This window comes from Phascolarctos cinereus, unplaced genomic scaffold, assembly GCF_003287225.1.
Source record: "Phascolarctos cinereus isolate Bilbo 61053 unplaced genomic scaffold, phaCin_HiC Scaffold_4;HRSCAF=312, whole genome shotgun sequence".
NCBI classification, from domain to species: Eukaryota; Metazoa; Chordata; class Mammalia; order Diprotodontia; family Phascolarctidae; genus Phascolarctos; species Phascolarctos cinereus.
Window position 1 is genome coordinate 511,905,839 of NW_027555847.1, and position 14,615 is coordinate 511,920,453.

A 14,615-nucleotide genomic window follows, 5' to 3' on the forward strand; every position below is an offset into this window, starting at 1 on the left:
CCCTGACAAAGATCCTCAGTCAGAAAAGAGTTTCATAAATTTAAGTTAGATCTCTATCACAAAGAAACCTCAAATTATTCCACTTTTTCAGACCACTTAAGGACAAGCTAGATTTAAGGAATTATAGAAATTTAGGTCTGAAAGAAGACTCAGAAGGAATTCCATCCAAACTCCCCATTTTAAAGACTAGAAATTGTAATTCAGAGAGGCTGTGACTTGCTAGGAATCACACACCTGCTGAGTGGAAGAAATTAGATGACAACCTGGGTCACATACATCTAATCCAGAGCTCTTCTTAGGGACACAGTCTCTTCAAAGGGGAAGTCAAAGCTTCAAAAAGCTCGAGTTTCCAGAAAAAGCAGAAAAATGTTTAGCAAGAAAATTTGTTCATCAAAAAAATATTTATTCCAAACCTACTATACACATACCCCTTCTCACCTCATTTAGAATGCAAATTCATGAGGATGGGGACTGTTTTGTTTCTGTCTCTGTTCCTAGCCCCTAACACAATGTATGCCACACAGTAATCTAATAAATGCTTATTGATCGATTCACAGATTGATACTGAAATTAAGATGCTGCTCAAATCAAACACCCGTTGGAGATGAATGGAAAGGAAAGAAATAGGCTCAAATTTATCTAATCTACTATAACAATAATTCCTTATGCCTTTATGGTACTTTTGACTTTCAAAATACTATTTTATTATTTGGGGAATATTATTTATTTTCATAGAAAAGAACACAAAACAACTCCTGAAATAGTCAAGGAAAGTATTACCATCTTCATTTTACAAATGAAGAAACTGAGTTTTTCAGTGCTAAATATATATGATCAGCAATGAACAAAACTGCAAAATGATTGAGAAATATCCTCCCCAGGATGAACTGGTTACTTTTGCTAGCTTCTTTAACTCCTTTAAATCAATATTGTCAAATTCAGATAGAAACAGGAGCCACTAATCCGTCCATAAGGATCCCTATGGGCTACGTGTTGACTCAATTTTAAAATGCAAAATTATCTGTTTTACTATATTTTTATTTATTTTATTAAATATTTCTCAGTTACATTTTAATTTGGTTCAGCTGCCTTTTGAAGTGTTGTGGGTCACATGCAGCCCACAGGCTGCACATCTGATACCTCTGCTTTCGATTAACAGTCCTATTTAGTCTTAAATGTCTGTTGGCTGACTTTTTCTCATGATATATTCCTCTTTCTACAGCTCCTCACAACATTTACTACTGCTCACAAGCCTTTAGGGCAGCTAGGTGGCACAGCGCTGGATCTGGGGTCTTCCTGAGTTCAAATCTGGCCTCGGACACTTACTAGCTATGCAACCCTGGGCAAGTCACTTAATCCTGTTGACCTCAGTTTCCACATCTGTAAAATGAGCTGGAGAAGGAAATGGCAAACCACTCCAGCATCACCGCCAAGAAAACCCCAAATGGGGTCAGGAAGAGCTGGACATGACTGAAAACGACTAAATAGCAACAACACAAGTCTCTCTTCCTAGCTCTCCTCTGGGTGTTCATGACGCTAATCTCTTTGTTTCTCATCCTATTTGTCTCTTCTTGGCTAGATCACCATCCACATATTACCTTCTAAATGTGGGTTTATGGTGCAGCTAGGTGGCACAGTAGACAGAGCATTGGCCCTGGATTCGGAGGACCTGAGTTCAAATCCAGTCTCAAATCAGACAACTGACACTTACTAGCTGTGTGACTCTGGGCAAACCACTTAACTCCACTGCCTAGCCCCCCCAAAAAAAAAAATTCAAAAAACAAACAAAAAACAACAACAACATTGGATTTGGGGTCAGGTAACCTGGGCTAAAATCCCAGTTCTGCTACTAATTAGCTGTGTGACTTTGGCCATGTAACCTCCCATCTCTGGAATTGTTTTCTCAGCTATAAAAGGAAACAGCTGAATCAGGTAATCCAGCACCAACCTCTATGTTCCTTTACACTGCAAAACTTCTGAAAAACAGACTACAAGATCAGTCTGACAAGGTGATGTGTCTCAAAGGACAAACTCAAGAAAGTTAACTTAACCTTCAAACTGAGAAAATATTTTGTGACATACTACATATCCATGAATAACAAAACCACATGCTAAATTATTAAAGATACTTAATTTTAGTGGCTAGGCCCGCTAAAAACCTTTGGCCAGAGTCTGTTTTCACAAAAGAAACAAATGCCTTAAGTGTGATACAACAGATGCCAAAAGCAAATTTACAGGAGTGTGCAAAAAAAAAAAAAAAGAACAGGGGAAAAACAAAAACCTAATAAATAACAACTTATTTGTGAGGATGAACAAGAAGTTGTTTTTTCTCTCTCCCTTTCCGTCTGTCTGTCTGTCTGTCTGTCTGTCTGTCTGTCTGTCTCTCTCTCTCTCTCTCTCTCTCTCTCTCTCTCTCTCTCTCTCTCTCTCTCCAACCATAAACCCCTGCTGTTAGGCCTAGGGACACTTCACATTTATTTTTGAGATGCCACTGTTGCATAACTAAAATGCATTTCAATGGGACTGAATGTCAAGTTACATAATGGCCATGATTAGTGAATTCTATTTTGCTTTTTCAGCAAACATCAAGACAGGTCTTTGGGGAAGGAAAACTACAAAGCTGCAACTTTCTATTTACAATAGGAAGCAAGTTCTTTATTATTTGAAACATTCATCATTGAGTGAAGGATCTCATACCTAAGGGAATCCATGATCTCATCAGTCTGAGTGTGCCCTCCACTGGGAGAGACTGAAAACCCTTCTATGCTGTTTCTTCTTGGAAGATTCCTGCTCCTATTTCCAAACTACTTCTTCCCCCCCACCCTCTCATAGATCCATCCAAAATGACGGAGTCTTTTGATTCTTTTAATACAACAAAGGTACCAATATAGTACTTGGGATGTTCATTGTGCACGGGTGGGAAAAATCACACATCAATGACAAACATGATGCTCAAGATTCTGAAACAAGAAGGGGCAGCTAGGTGGCTCTGTGGATAGGGCAACAGCCCTGGAGTCAGAAGAACCAGAGTTCAAATCCAGACTCAGACACTTATTAGCTGTGTGACCCTGGGCAAGTCACTTAAACCCAATGGCCTCAAAAACAAACAAACAAACTTATGTAATAAGAAGCAATCTGTGAATCCCAGTTCTGGTTTATTGCATTTTACAGACTCTCGCTTCTTCGTCTGTACGAACTTCTAACATTATAGAACTGTACTCACTTAAATACTTTTATGAATTCATTATTTAACTAGATACATTCACCAATACAGATGGAAAACTCAGTTTATATTTGTGCTAATCAAATATTTGAGGAGGTAGCTAGGTGTCAAAGTGTGGGACTTGGAGTGATTAAGACACAAGTTTCATTTCTGCCTCAAGACACGGGTTATGTGACTCTCCTCATCTCCTACTACAAGTCACTTAACCATATGTGAAGGACTTTGCTAACCTTAAAAAGCTTTGTTGTTCAGTTATGTCTGACTCTTCATGAACCCATTAGGAATATTCTTGGCAAAGATACTAGACTGCTTTGTCATTTCCTTCTCCAGCTCATTTTACAGATGAGGAAACTGAGGCAAACAAGGTTCAGTGACTTGCCCAGGGTCCCACAGCTAGTAAGGTCTGAAGTCGGATTTGAACTCAGAAATATGAGTCTTCCTGACTTCAGGCCCAGTGCTACTGCCACCTAGCTGCCCTTAAAAAGCACTATATAAATGTTAGTGATTTTTTAAAAATGCATAGGTAGGACTTTTTAGGGAAGAAAGGTTGTTATTAAATAAAACTATGCTTAGGCACTATTCTTAAATATAGATATGACCTCTCTATCAAGACAAAATTGTTACCCACCTAACTGTAATGCATAAAAAATTCTGCAACAGCAGTTTGCTTAAGTAGCAATAATAATATATCTAGTTAAATAGAAGTTAAAAGGATTTACAACTTGTAAATAAGATATTTTAAATGACAGTAATTAAAAAAGGAAGATACAGATTAAAAATCTAGTAGGATCTATAGCACTGTGCAAGATTATTAATAACCATAATAAGTGAAATTAATTCCATGAGTAATATATTTGCTTCTGAAACACAGAGTATTTATAATCAGACCTTGAAGAAACTGGTTGTGAGGAAAATTTAAGTAAAGCACTGGAAATATTGTGAAATACTATGGAGTTTAAGCTTTAACATTATCAGGAAATACTGGAGTTTCACTCAGCTTTAAAAGTGCCAAAGATCATGACAAAGACCTTATATAAATAAACTACTTGGAAAACTCAGCTGTGATTTATTTCCAACGGTGATCAACATTTACTAAGTGATATATCACTGAGGAAATGCATAATGAAAAGAAGACGAGTTAGGTCCCAGGCTAAGCACCAAGTATACAAAAATGATAATGAAGTAGCCCCTGCCCTCAAGTAGCTTATGTTTAACTGGAAGGGAGATCAGAAACATAGATGGAGTTATGGCTTACAAGGCATACAAGGAGGATGGAGAGAACATTCACACCTGGAGGTCAGAAGCAAAACTCAAGAAAGAGTAGAAAGAAGGGGTAGCACCTCAGTAGGGGTAGCCCTGAAGAGTCACAGGGATTCTAAGAGGCAGGGCTGGAAGCAGTGCATTCCAGGCATGGGATCAACTTCTGTGAGTGCAGAGAGGAGGGATGTGACATATGAAGACAAGGAAAAGTCTGGCAGTCCACTCTGGTGGGCTAACAAAGTACATGCAGAGGACTACTATGAAATCAGGTGGGCAAGGTACGACCTAGATTGTAAAGGGACAAGATTGTGCCGGACAAATGAGTCTATATTTTTATCCTATAGGCCACCGAGGTTTGTTTGGTTTAAGTTGGGGGAAGGGGGTGACATGATCAAATCTGCATTTTAAAAATATCAGTTTGGCAGCTGTGTGGAAGGTGTATTGGAGAGGGGAAACTAGAAGAAATGGGGGAGTCCAATGATGGAGCCATTGCTGTAGGCCCAAGGGATGAGAGCATGAACTTCAGGAGGGACAGGTTTTCTAAGTAAGACAATGAGTCCATGACAAGAGTACAGGAGGTGAAGGCAGAAGGAAAGGAATAAGCATTTATTAAGCACCTACTATACGACAGGAACTGTGTTAAGCACTTTATAAGTATTACTGCATTTGATTCTCACAACAACCCTGGGAAGTAGGTGCTATTATTATACTCATTTTATACTTGAGGAGACTAAGACAAACAGAAGTTAAGTGACTTGTCTAGGATCATACAGTTAGTAAGTTATCTGAGGCTAAATTTGAACTCCAGTCTTCCTGACTCCAGGCTCAGAGCTCTATCAACAGTGTCACCTACCTGCCTCTGAAGAATAACAGATGGACAACCTGACTACTCCACCAGGTCCCCAAAAATGTAAGACTTGGAGGAACAATGCATTGACGGATTAGGTCCTATATCCTGCCCACCACCCCATCTCATAAATTAAAAATACCCCAATATAGGAAGTATCAAATGAAAAGCCCTAAAAGAATATTAACCTGCTTGCTGTAACTATAATATGCTTTATAGATTAGAGCCTGACTCAAGAGAATTAAAAATAAAATCAGAAATTCAGACCACAATCACAAATGCCATTTGGGAGGGGAGGGGAGCTGGCTATTTGTTTCTGTTATAAAGCCCTTCATGAAGGAATGAACACCTAGGATCATAGGCTGAAGCAGCTAGGTGGCACAGTAGCTAGAGTGCAGGGCCTGGAGTCAAGAAGATCTGAGTTCAAACTCAGCTTCAGATACTTCCTAGCTGTATAACCCTGAGCAAGTCACAATCTCTGTCTGCCTCAGCTTCCTCAACTATAAAATGAGGATGATAATAATAGCACCTACCTTACAAGACAGTTGTGAGGATCAAATAAGATAATAATTGTTAACAGAGATAAGGCATTTAATAAATGCTTATTCTCTTCCTCTTTCCATTTTTAGAGTTGGAAAGAGTCTTATAAGCTATGAAACTCAATCAGCTAATTTTACAGTTCAGGAAAAGAGAGACAGAAAGTTTACATGACTTGCTAGGGTCAAACAGCTAGCCCCTGGACTCTTGGAAATTCATAGATCAATGTTTCAAAGAGTCCAGCCAAGTTCATAAGAACCAGGCCTGATCTTTATGAGAAAGAATCTGATAAATTTTCAAAGTCAGTCATGGAGTAAGTCAAAACCTCTTCTCAATCCCCTTTCTTCTTTTCTTCCTTTACCCCCTCCACCAATTAAAATGCTCAAAGATCCCAAAGAACAGAGGTAAAAGATGACACTTTTATATCCCTGCCTATCAATGCCTAAGAACCCCTTCGAAGTGAGAGATAAGAGTGAAACACTTGATACATGTAAGAGATGAGACCTTGCTTTTATTTAAAAAAAAAAAAAGGGAAATCTGGGAAGCCCCTGCAGGTACTGCTCTCACCCCCATGAACTGACATGATACCATAACTGACCAATCTAATGGAAACCCACGGGAAGACATAGAATGGAAAACTTGCAGCATCTCCCAATACTTCCTAAAGATTTAGTCTGATATAAAGAATATCCTTCAGTGAATATTATTTGGTTGTCTAAGTTATGTATGGGATCTCTTTTACCTTTCTGAGTGCAAATGCTAATTTACCACAAAAATGACTTAGAGAGGCATTTGCCACTAAATATAGGAAACAATATGGACAGGATTAACTGACCAACTTCCGTTTCCACATTATATCTATAGAAATGGGGGGGGGGGCAGCTAGGTGGCACAGGGGATAGAGATTGGCCCTGAAGTCAGGAGGACCTGAGTTCAAATCCGGCCTCAGACCAGACACTTGACACTTACTAGCTGTGTGACCCTGGGCAAGTCACTTAACCCGAACTGCCTAAAAAGGGGGGGGGGATAAAAAAGAAATAGGGCTAATTCAACTGGGTGATTCCTGCACGGGGAAAATCATCTTCCATATACAAAAAGACATGGGTGAGTTGTAATATACATCAATGTTAGGAATCCACTGATTTCTTCCAAACATCGAAGAGATCAAGGATTTACTGAAGTACTAACACATACACAACAATATTTTAACTTAAATCAGTCATTTACATCCTGAATTTTAAAAGTTAAACATTCAAACTGCTGTATTATTAAAACATCCCCTTAGATCGTGCAGTTCACTATGCAGTTAGACTTTGAAGAAGATAATTATAGTTACCACGGCAGGAAGTGGGCATGCCATTCTTCCGTTTCTTGTTGTCTTTAGCTTGCTCCTATAAGACAGAAAACTTCCAATTTAGAGGGTACTTTGGTTTTTTAAGAGAAAAACTAAAGACTACTTTTTTTCTCTATAGTCCAGGAAACAGGAAGCAGCAGTCCTCACATGGGCACGCTATATTACAAGATCTGCCAAATAATGTCCTGGTTCAACATGTTTGGCTAAAGTGGACGCTCTAAATTACTCAAGCCTTGGTGCTTGAGATATTCAACTATCCACAACAAGTTATAAATGTATGATTTCTGAGAGCTAACAAGACATAGCTGATAAGACAGGATGTCACAAAAATGTCTTGAAAAATCAATAAAATATTCCATGTGATTTATCTATTAATTTCCTTCTATTTCATGAGTATTCTCAGCTATATAGCAGCTCAAAACAAAGACCTGGGTTTAAAGACTCCTCTAATAGACTCCTCTAATAAACACTGATCACAGAACTCTGAGTAATTAATTTAATTTCCCAGTACTCCCAGACAATCCTCTAGTCTAAGACTATCAGTTACAGAATCATTACAGCTGCTTTGATAGAAGGAATTTGTTCTCTAGGAATTCCCTACACTTTTATAAATTAGAGATCCATGCCCGTCTCCCTTCCCACTTACCTCCTCACCCCCAATAAAAAAAAAAGAAAATCAAAAGATTTGAAAATCAAAAAAATTTTATAAAAATCAAAAGCTTAAAAACAGCTCTGATCTACTATGAGGATTTTATATAACATGTTTATATAGACAAATTTATGCAGTAGACATCTAGAAGGAAAAAAAAATAAGTAGGAGAAAAAATAAGTGGCATAATAATGCAACCTGCTAGCTTTTCCCCCATGGCAAATTCAACAACACCCAGTACTACCCAATGGTATATGAAATGATGTTCTCATTTTCAAAGGAAAGTCCTTTATCCCAATCTCATTCCTCTTCACCCAATACAAATAATAATCTCTAATGAAGTTTTAATCTGGAGATTGAAAAGGTGATAAAAATCAGAGTTCAAAAATCACAGTAGGAGCTCCCACTTAAACAGTCCTTAACATTTGCAAAGCACTGCATATACATTATCCCATTTGACTTACACAAGAATCCTTTAAGTAGGTGCTATTATTATCAAACCTACTCTACAGGAAACTAGGACTCAGAGATGTTAGAAATTTTTCTATTGTCACACAGCTAGTAAGTATCAGAGGTGATATTCAAACCTACGATGTCCTGACTCTAAGCCCAATACTGTTTCTACTACCTCATTCTTCCCCTTGAGCCAATGAAGATAACACAATGTCTACCTGGGTCACACCTGATTCTATACAATACCAATGTTACCAAATTTTTTTCATGAGTACTAGAACACTTAAAACAAGGGAAATATGTAACTCCACATCCACCTGTGAATTTATTTACCTAGAATTTATATGGACAGCTAGGTGGCACAATGGAATCAGGAACACTCAACTTCCTAAGTCCAAATCCAGCCTCAGACACTTCCTAGCTATGTGAGCCTGGGCAAGTCACTTAGCCCTGTTTGCCTCAGTTTCTCATCTGTAAAATGAGCTAGAAGAAGGACATGGCAAAGCACTCCAGCATCTTTGCTAAGAAAACCCTAAATGGGGTCATAAAGAGTCGGACACAACTGAAATGACTCAACAACTTTTCCTTTCTATCATCTTTCTGTGACCAACACTACCACCCTAGTTCAATCCCCCATTGCTTCTTGTCACAGACTATTACAATGCACAGCACACTGAACACCCTGTCATCTCTTCATCCGTCACTGCTAAAATCATTCTTGCTGCTGCCTAATGAACAGCTATGACCATATCATCACCCTATCCCAGAACATCCATCAATTCCCAATTGTCTAATAAAATAGTACAAATCCTTAGTGTGGCGGTCAAGGCCCTTTGCAGTCTAGCTCCAAGCTACCTCTCCAAACCTACTCTCTACACACATACACACATACACATACACACACACACACACACACACACACACACACACACACACACACACACACACACACACACACACCTTGTCCTGCCTTCTACCTCTGCAGTGCCGTTGCTCATTCCATCTTTAATGCTTGCAATGAACACCTACCTCTTCTCCTTCCTATCTGTTGCAATCTACCCCTCCCTAGTTCAGTAGCTTGAAGCCTTCCCTAATGCTTCTACACAGAAATGATCTCCACCACCTCAAAATTTTTAGAGTAGTTTATTTGGAACTCTCTTACCTATTTTTCATTTTCTAATTTGTATTATATTTATGTAACTAGCTATTTTACATACCATTTGGAGGTTTACAAAGCACCTTATGAAAATAAACCAAAAACTATTCAATAAAGGAGACTAGGGACTGTAAAGAAAACTAAATGGCAAAGTCTGAGAATTGTGCATTAACCCATATCTATAAATCCCCAGCTTCTACAGAATCCTTCTCACAAAGCAGGCTCTTTACAGAGTTTTGTGGAACAAATGAATTTCTTCTGCAGGGGTATAATAGGCTTTACACAAGCCAGAAAATTGAGCATAATTTTGAATTTCAGAATAATTTGTACTACTGTTATGATCAATTAATCCCACTTGTTGGATAATTTTATAAAATTTGAAAAGATAATTGCTTATTTCATACATCTACATGTCATAAATCCTAGCTGTAATTAATTTTTAAAAGAATCATTTTAAAAAGAGAAAAATGAGGATTCAGTCTTTTGCAAATCCTGCTAAATAGGTATAATACCTAGAGGGTTAATAAGGAACAAATACAATCAACTCACAAAGGACGAAAAAGTTAGATTTGAAAATTGAGAACAAACCTCAGTGTCCCCCTCCCCAAGAAAAATATGGAAAGAGTGAAGATTATTTGCATAAAAGCACCAGAAAATAAATTCAAGATAAATAAAATTCTCTGCTTGAAAATTTCCATTCACTGATTTACAATCCAACCATTCGAGAGAGAGGATTAGCAAACAGGGAAAACAATCCAAAAGGTTTAATGTTCTCTTCCTTCAATTGCCTACACTTCATCATGTTCTTTTACTGTAACAGAACAACTTTTTTTTCTAATTAATCAGCTTCTACATTTCACTGGTCATAAATTCAAACTGGATGAAAGAAAATAAAAAGAATTAAAGCTTTTTATTCCTTGCCAATTTTTTGTTACTGGCCAATTTCAAGTCACCATCTTGGAAATAAAAATTCCTTTGTGCCTTTACTTCCCTGTGAAAGAGAATCTTCCCAAAGATTAGATTTCCCAATATCATACTGGATTTCTGTCTTTCTTCACATGCCCAAAACTTAATATGGTGCCTGGCACATAGTAAGTGCTTAATAAATGCTTGTTGATCTGTTACCATGGCATCAATGCCCCAGATAGCAATATACACAGGCTTAATGAATATAAAAAAAAAAAAGCACTGGAAACCGATTCAATAATCCCCATAATAAACTGCAACTTTGTTGAACTATGTTAGACATACCAATATTCTTTCTGTATTTTAATTCTTCATGATATATTTTTTATATTGTTTACATTTCACAATATGTTCTTCTTCCCTTTCCCTCCCAAAGAGTCATTTCTTATAACAAAAGATGGAACTAGAGAGGAAAAATCAGTTCAGACTAAATCTGATATCAAATGCAGCTACCCACACAATCTCCTGACCTGTATGAGTAGGGATGGAGATGCATTCTCATACATCTTTTTGGGGACCAAGCTTGGTCATCACAATTTCACAGCATTCAGGTTTGGTTATTTAATTGTTCTTTCCTCTTACAATGTTGAAGTAATTATTTCTATTGTTTTCATGGTTCTTCTTACTTGATCTTGTATTAGTTCTTATGAGTGTTTGTATGATTCTCTGTACTCCTCATAGTCATAATTTCTTATAGGACATGAATAGTTCATGACATTAAGGGGTGGGCTGGAGCCAGCTCATATTGGAGAGATGAATAATTAAATTTTCAATGAGAACATTCACAACTTGAAAATCAGCAAATGCTACAAATCAAGGCTTGTTTTATTGTTTTGTTGATTGGCTAGATTTAAGAAAGTGACAGAGAAATATTAACAAAGCAGATGAAACTTAATAGTGTATTATGGGGGGGCAGCAAAGTTAAGATGGCAGTTTAGTCAATCAATAACCATTTTAAATATATACTACTTAATAGGCACTGAGCTAAATGCTATGGATACAAAGAAAAGTAAAAGTAGTCCTTGCTCTCAAGAGGTCCATAATCAGATGGAGGAAGACAACAAGCAAATATGCACAAACAAGCTATATATGAGCTAAATAGAGAATAATTAACAGATTGGAGGCACTAAAATTAAGAGAGATTGGGAAGAAGTACAGCATAGTTTCCCACCAAACCCAGACGTTCCACCAGAAGCATGTAGAGCCTAGAGCTAACATAAAGTCCGTAGACAAGAAGCAGATGAGAAGAATAAGCAAATAAAAAAACAATCACACTATAAAGAGTTATTACAGAGATCAGGAAGCTCAAAATAAAACAGAAAAGAGAATGAGTTAAACACATCTACAAGCAGTCTCACAGAACACTGGACAACATTAGTCAAACATTAGACAAACCAGAATTCTAGGAAGAATTAAAGCAACAGGTTTTTTCAAAAGATTTTAAAAGGTTATTTTAAAAAACAAAAGCAATGGGGGAAGAGGGGGCGGGATTGGGAAAAATGAAAGCTAGGGAAGAAAGATATAAAGAATTAACAACTTGGAACAAGAGGTACAAAACCTTACCCTTTATGAAAATAAGAATGGACCAAATAGAAGCTAAGAACTCAATGAGACATCAAGAAATATTAAAACAAGTCAAAAGACTGAAGAGAAAAAAAAAAGGAAAATAAGGTGTTTTTTTTTTAAGTGACCTGGTAATCAAAGGGAGGAGAAAAAGTTTAAGAATCACTGGAATACACAAAAGCCGTGACCTAAAAAAAAAAAACAGGCTGGATATCATATTTTTAAAAACCACCAAAGAAAACTGTTCAAATATGTTAGAATCAGAGGTCAAAACACAAACTAAAAGAATTCATTGGTCACCTCCTGAAAGAACCCCAGAAAAAATCCTCCAGGAACATATAGCCAAAATGCAGAGTTCCCAGGTAAAGAAAATAAAATATCACAAATAGCCAGAGCCAAAGAAGTCAGGCACCAGTGCATCACAATGAGGACCATATAAGATTTAGGAGTCACTACTACAGAGTCAGCTAGGTGGCTCAGAGGACAGAGAACTGGGGCTAGAGTCAGGAAGAACTGAGTTCAAATCCAGACTCATAGATATTTAACTGCTCAACGCTCTAGACAACTCTCTGATACTCTAAATTGCAGAGATGATGTAGAAGAAAGAGTTTCCTTACCTGGGAAAAACTGCCTGTATCAGTGATATCACAGGTCTAATTCCTATCCCTATTTTACCATTTTACTTTTAAAAACTGACAATTCTCTGCATTCTAAACAGAACATACATGGTTTTACCGATTCTATCAGTATGTGAACTGGCCATAACTACAATTCTGTATACAAAAAGTATGCATAAATATAGATAGACAGAGACAGACAGACAGACAATCAATCTTAATCAAGTCCTAAATATATAGTGTGAATGAGAAACCTGGTAGTGATGATTAGAAAAGGAATGTACAACTATGCTATTCATTTCACACAGAAAATCAACACGTTATCGTAACGGATCAGATATTCAGGCCTTACCTTGCCTCTCTCCTGAGTCAGATGGTCCTTTGAATCTACATTACGCTTCCTCTTCTTTTGAAGCTGTTTCATTGTCACGTTCTCACTCCTCACCAGTGGTTCTCTACAAGACAATTTAAAATGAGAAAAGAAGTATTTTTCTACAATTCATTAAACATGCTTTAAATTATGAATCTTACAAATGGTGATTAGGGACTGCTTCCATAAACATATTAACAAAAATTACACAATGGATCTGTAATCCTCAATAAATGAATTAAGCTATAAAATTTTAAACAGAACCATACAATTATAAGTAGAAAAATTATTCTTCAATGCATCTGGAATTTACTTCCAAGACAAATATTACTGCAATTGTTATGTCAGGTAATTTTTGTTTTGTTGCTTAACTGATTAAGTATCGCACCTAATTCTCCAAGGTGGAGTTGATTAAGTATCACACCCAATTCTTCTGAGCGAAGTAGGAAAATTAAATTATAAAAAATGCAGTATACTATTTGTAGAACAAATTCACATTAAGATGTCTGCAATGCATTTATTACTTTCAACATGCTTCTCTTCCCCTTAAATGATGATTTGGGGAAATAAAACACAATCTTCCTCTTCACACTTCCATACAAATAATGGTACTCACACTTTCTAAATGACTAGAACTGTCCAGCCAAAGGCAATCTTCACCAAAGTTCTGAATCATCAAAAGCACATCACAACATTCTGAAACACAACAAATGAAAACAAAGATTTCAACATTAAGATACAGATATACACATATACTTATATGCATAAATGTATATTATAAGTATATATGTCTACATAAATAGATGTATATGCACATGCACATATATACACATGCACCTAGGAAAGTACTCTTATAACAAACATTTTCTCCCATAAATTTTTTGAATGTCTACTATCAGATGTGTGTATGAATAGATAAAAAATGTGTGGGGTGTGTGTGTGTGTGTGTGTGTGTGTGTGTGTGTGTGTGTGTGTATGTACATATGTGTCTATGTATATACGTGTATATATATACACATGCATATGTGTATATATGTGGCTGCATGTATACGAATGTATTCGTGTTACCATGCATGCATGTGTACATTCGCATATATATTCACATACCTACATAATATGATGGTAGACATTCAAAAATTTTATGGGAAAGAATGTTTGTTGTAAGAGTCATTATGCTAGGCTGTCCCCATGCCCAAAACACTCTCTCTCCTCATATCTGCCTCCTAGTTTCCCCTGTATTCCTTCCTCTCAGCTAAAATCACACCTTCTGCAAGAAGTGTTTCCCAGTCTGTCTTAATCCTGTTTTCTGTTTGAGATTTTATCCTGCATACATCTTGTTTATACGAAGTCATTGGTACCTAGCTGTTTGCATGCTGTTTCCCTCACTAAATTGTGAGCTCCTTGAGAAAAGGGGCTGGTTTTGCCCAGTGCTAAGACACAAAAAAAGGGACTTAAATAAATGCTGATTATCACTCCTAGGTCTATATCCCAAAGAGATCAAAGAAAAAGGAAAAGGACCCATTTGTACAAAAATAATTTACAGCAGCTCTCTTTGTGTTGGCAAAGCATTAGAAATTGAGGGGATGTCCATGAACTGGGAATTAACTGAACGAGTTGTGG

General features: G+C 37.0%; 1 protein-coding gene across 11 annotated transcripts in view; it reads right to left on the bottom strand.

Annotated features, from left to right (window-relative positions):
• The window catches only part of L3MBTL4 (L3MBTL histone methyl-lysine binding protein 4), a 483,848-nt gene that overhangs the window by 348,832 nt on the left and 120,401 nt on the right, over window positions 1–14,615 (bottom strand). For 10 of the 11 annotated variants that reach the window (XM_078153507.1, XM_020974982.2, XM_078153506.1 and 7 more), the window contains 3 exons: window positions 13,612–13,691; window positions 12,978–13,080; window positions 7,204–7,258 (listed from right to left, as the gene is read on the bottom strand). In XM_078153507.1, the coding sequence (XP_078009633.1) occupies window positions 7,204–7,258; window positions 12,978–13,049 (127 nt within the window). In that variant the 5' untranslated portion in view covers window positions 13,050–13,080; window positions 13,612–13,691. Of the gene's footprint in view, window positions 1–7,203; window positions 7,259–12,977; window positions 13,081–13,611; window positions 13,692–14,615 lie in introns of those variants that run through there. The other variant, XM_078153508.1, reaches the window with a different exon arrangement.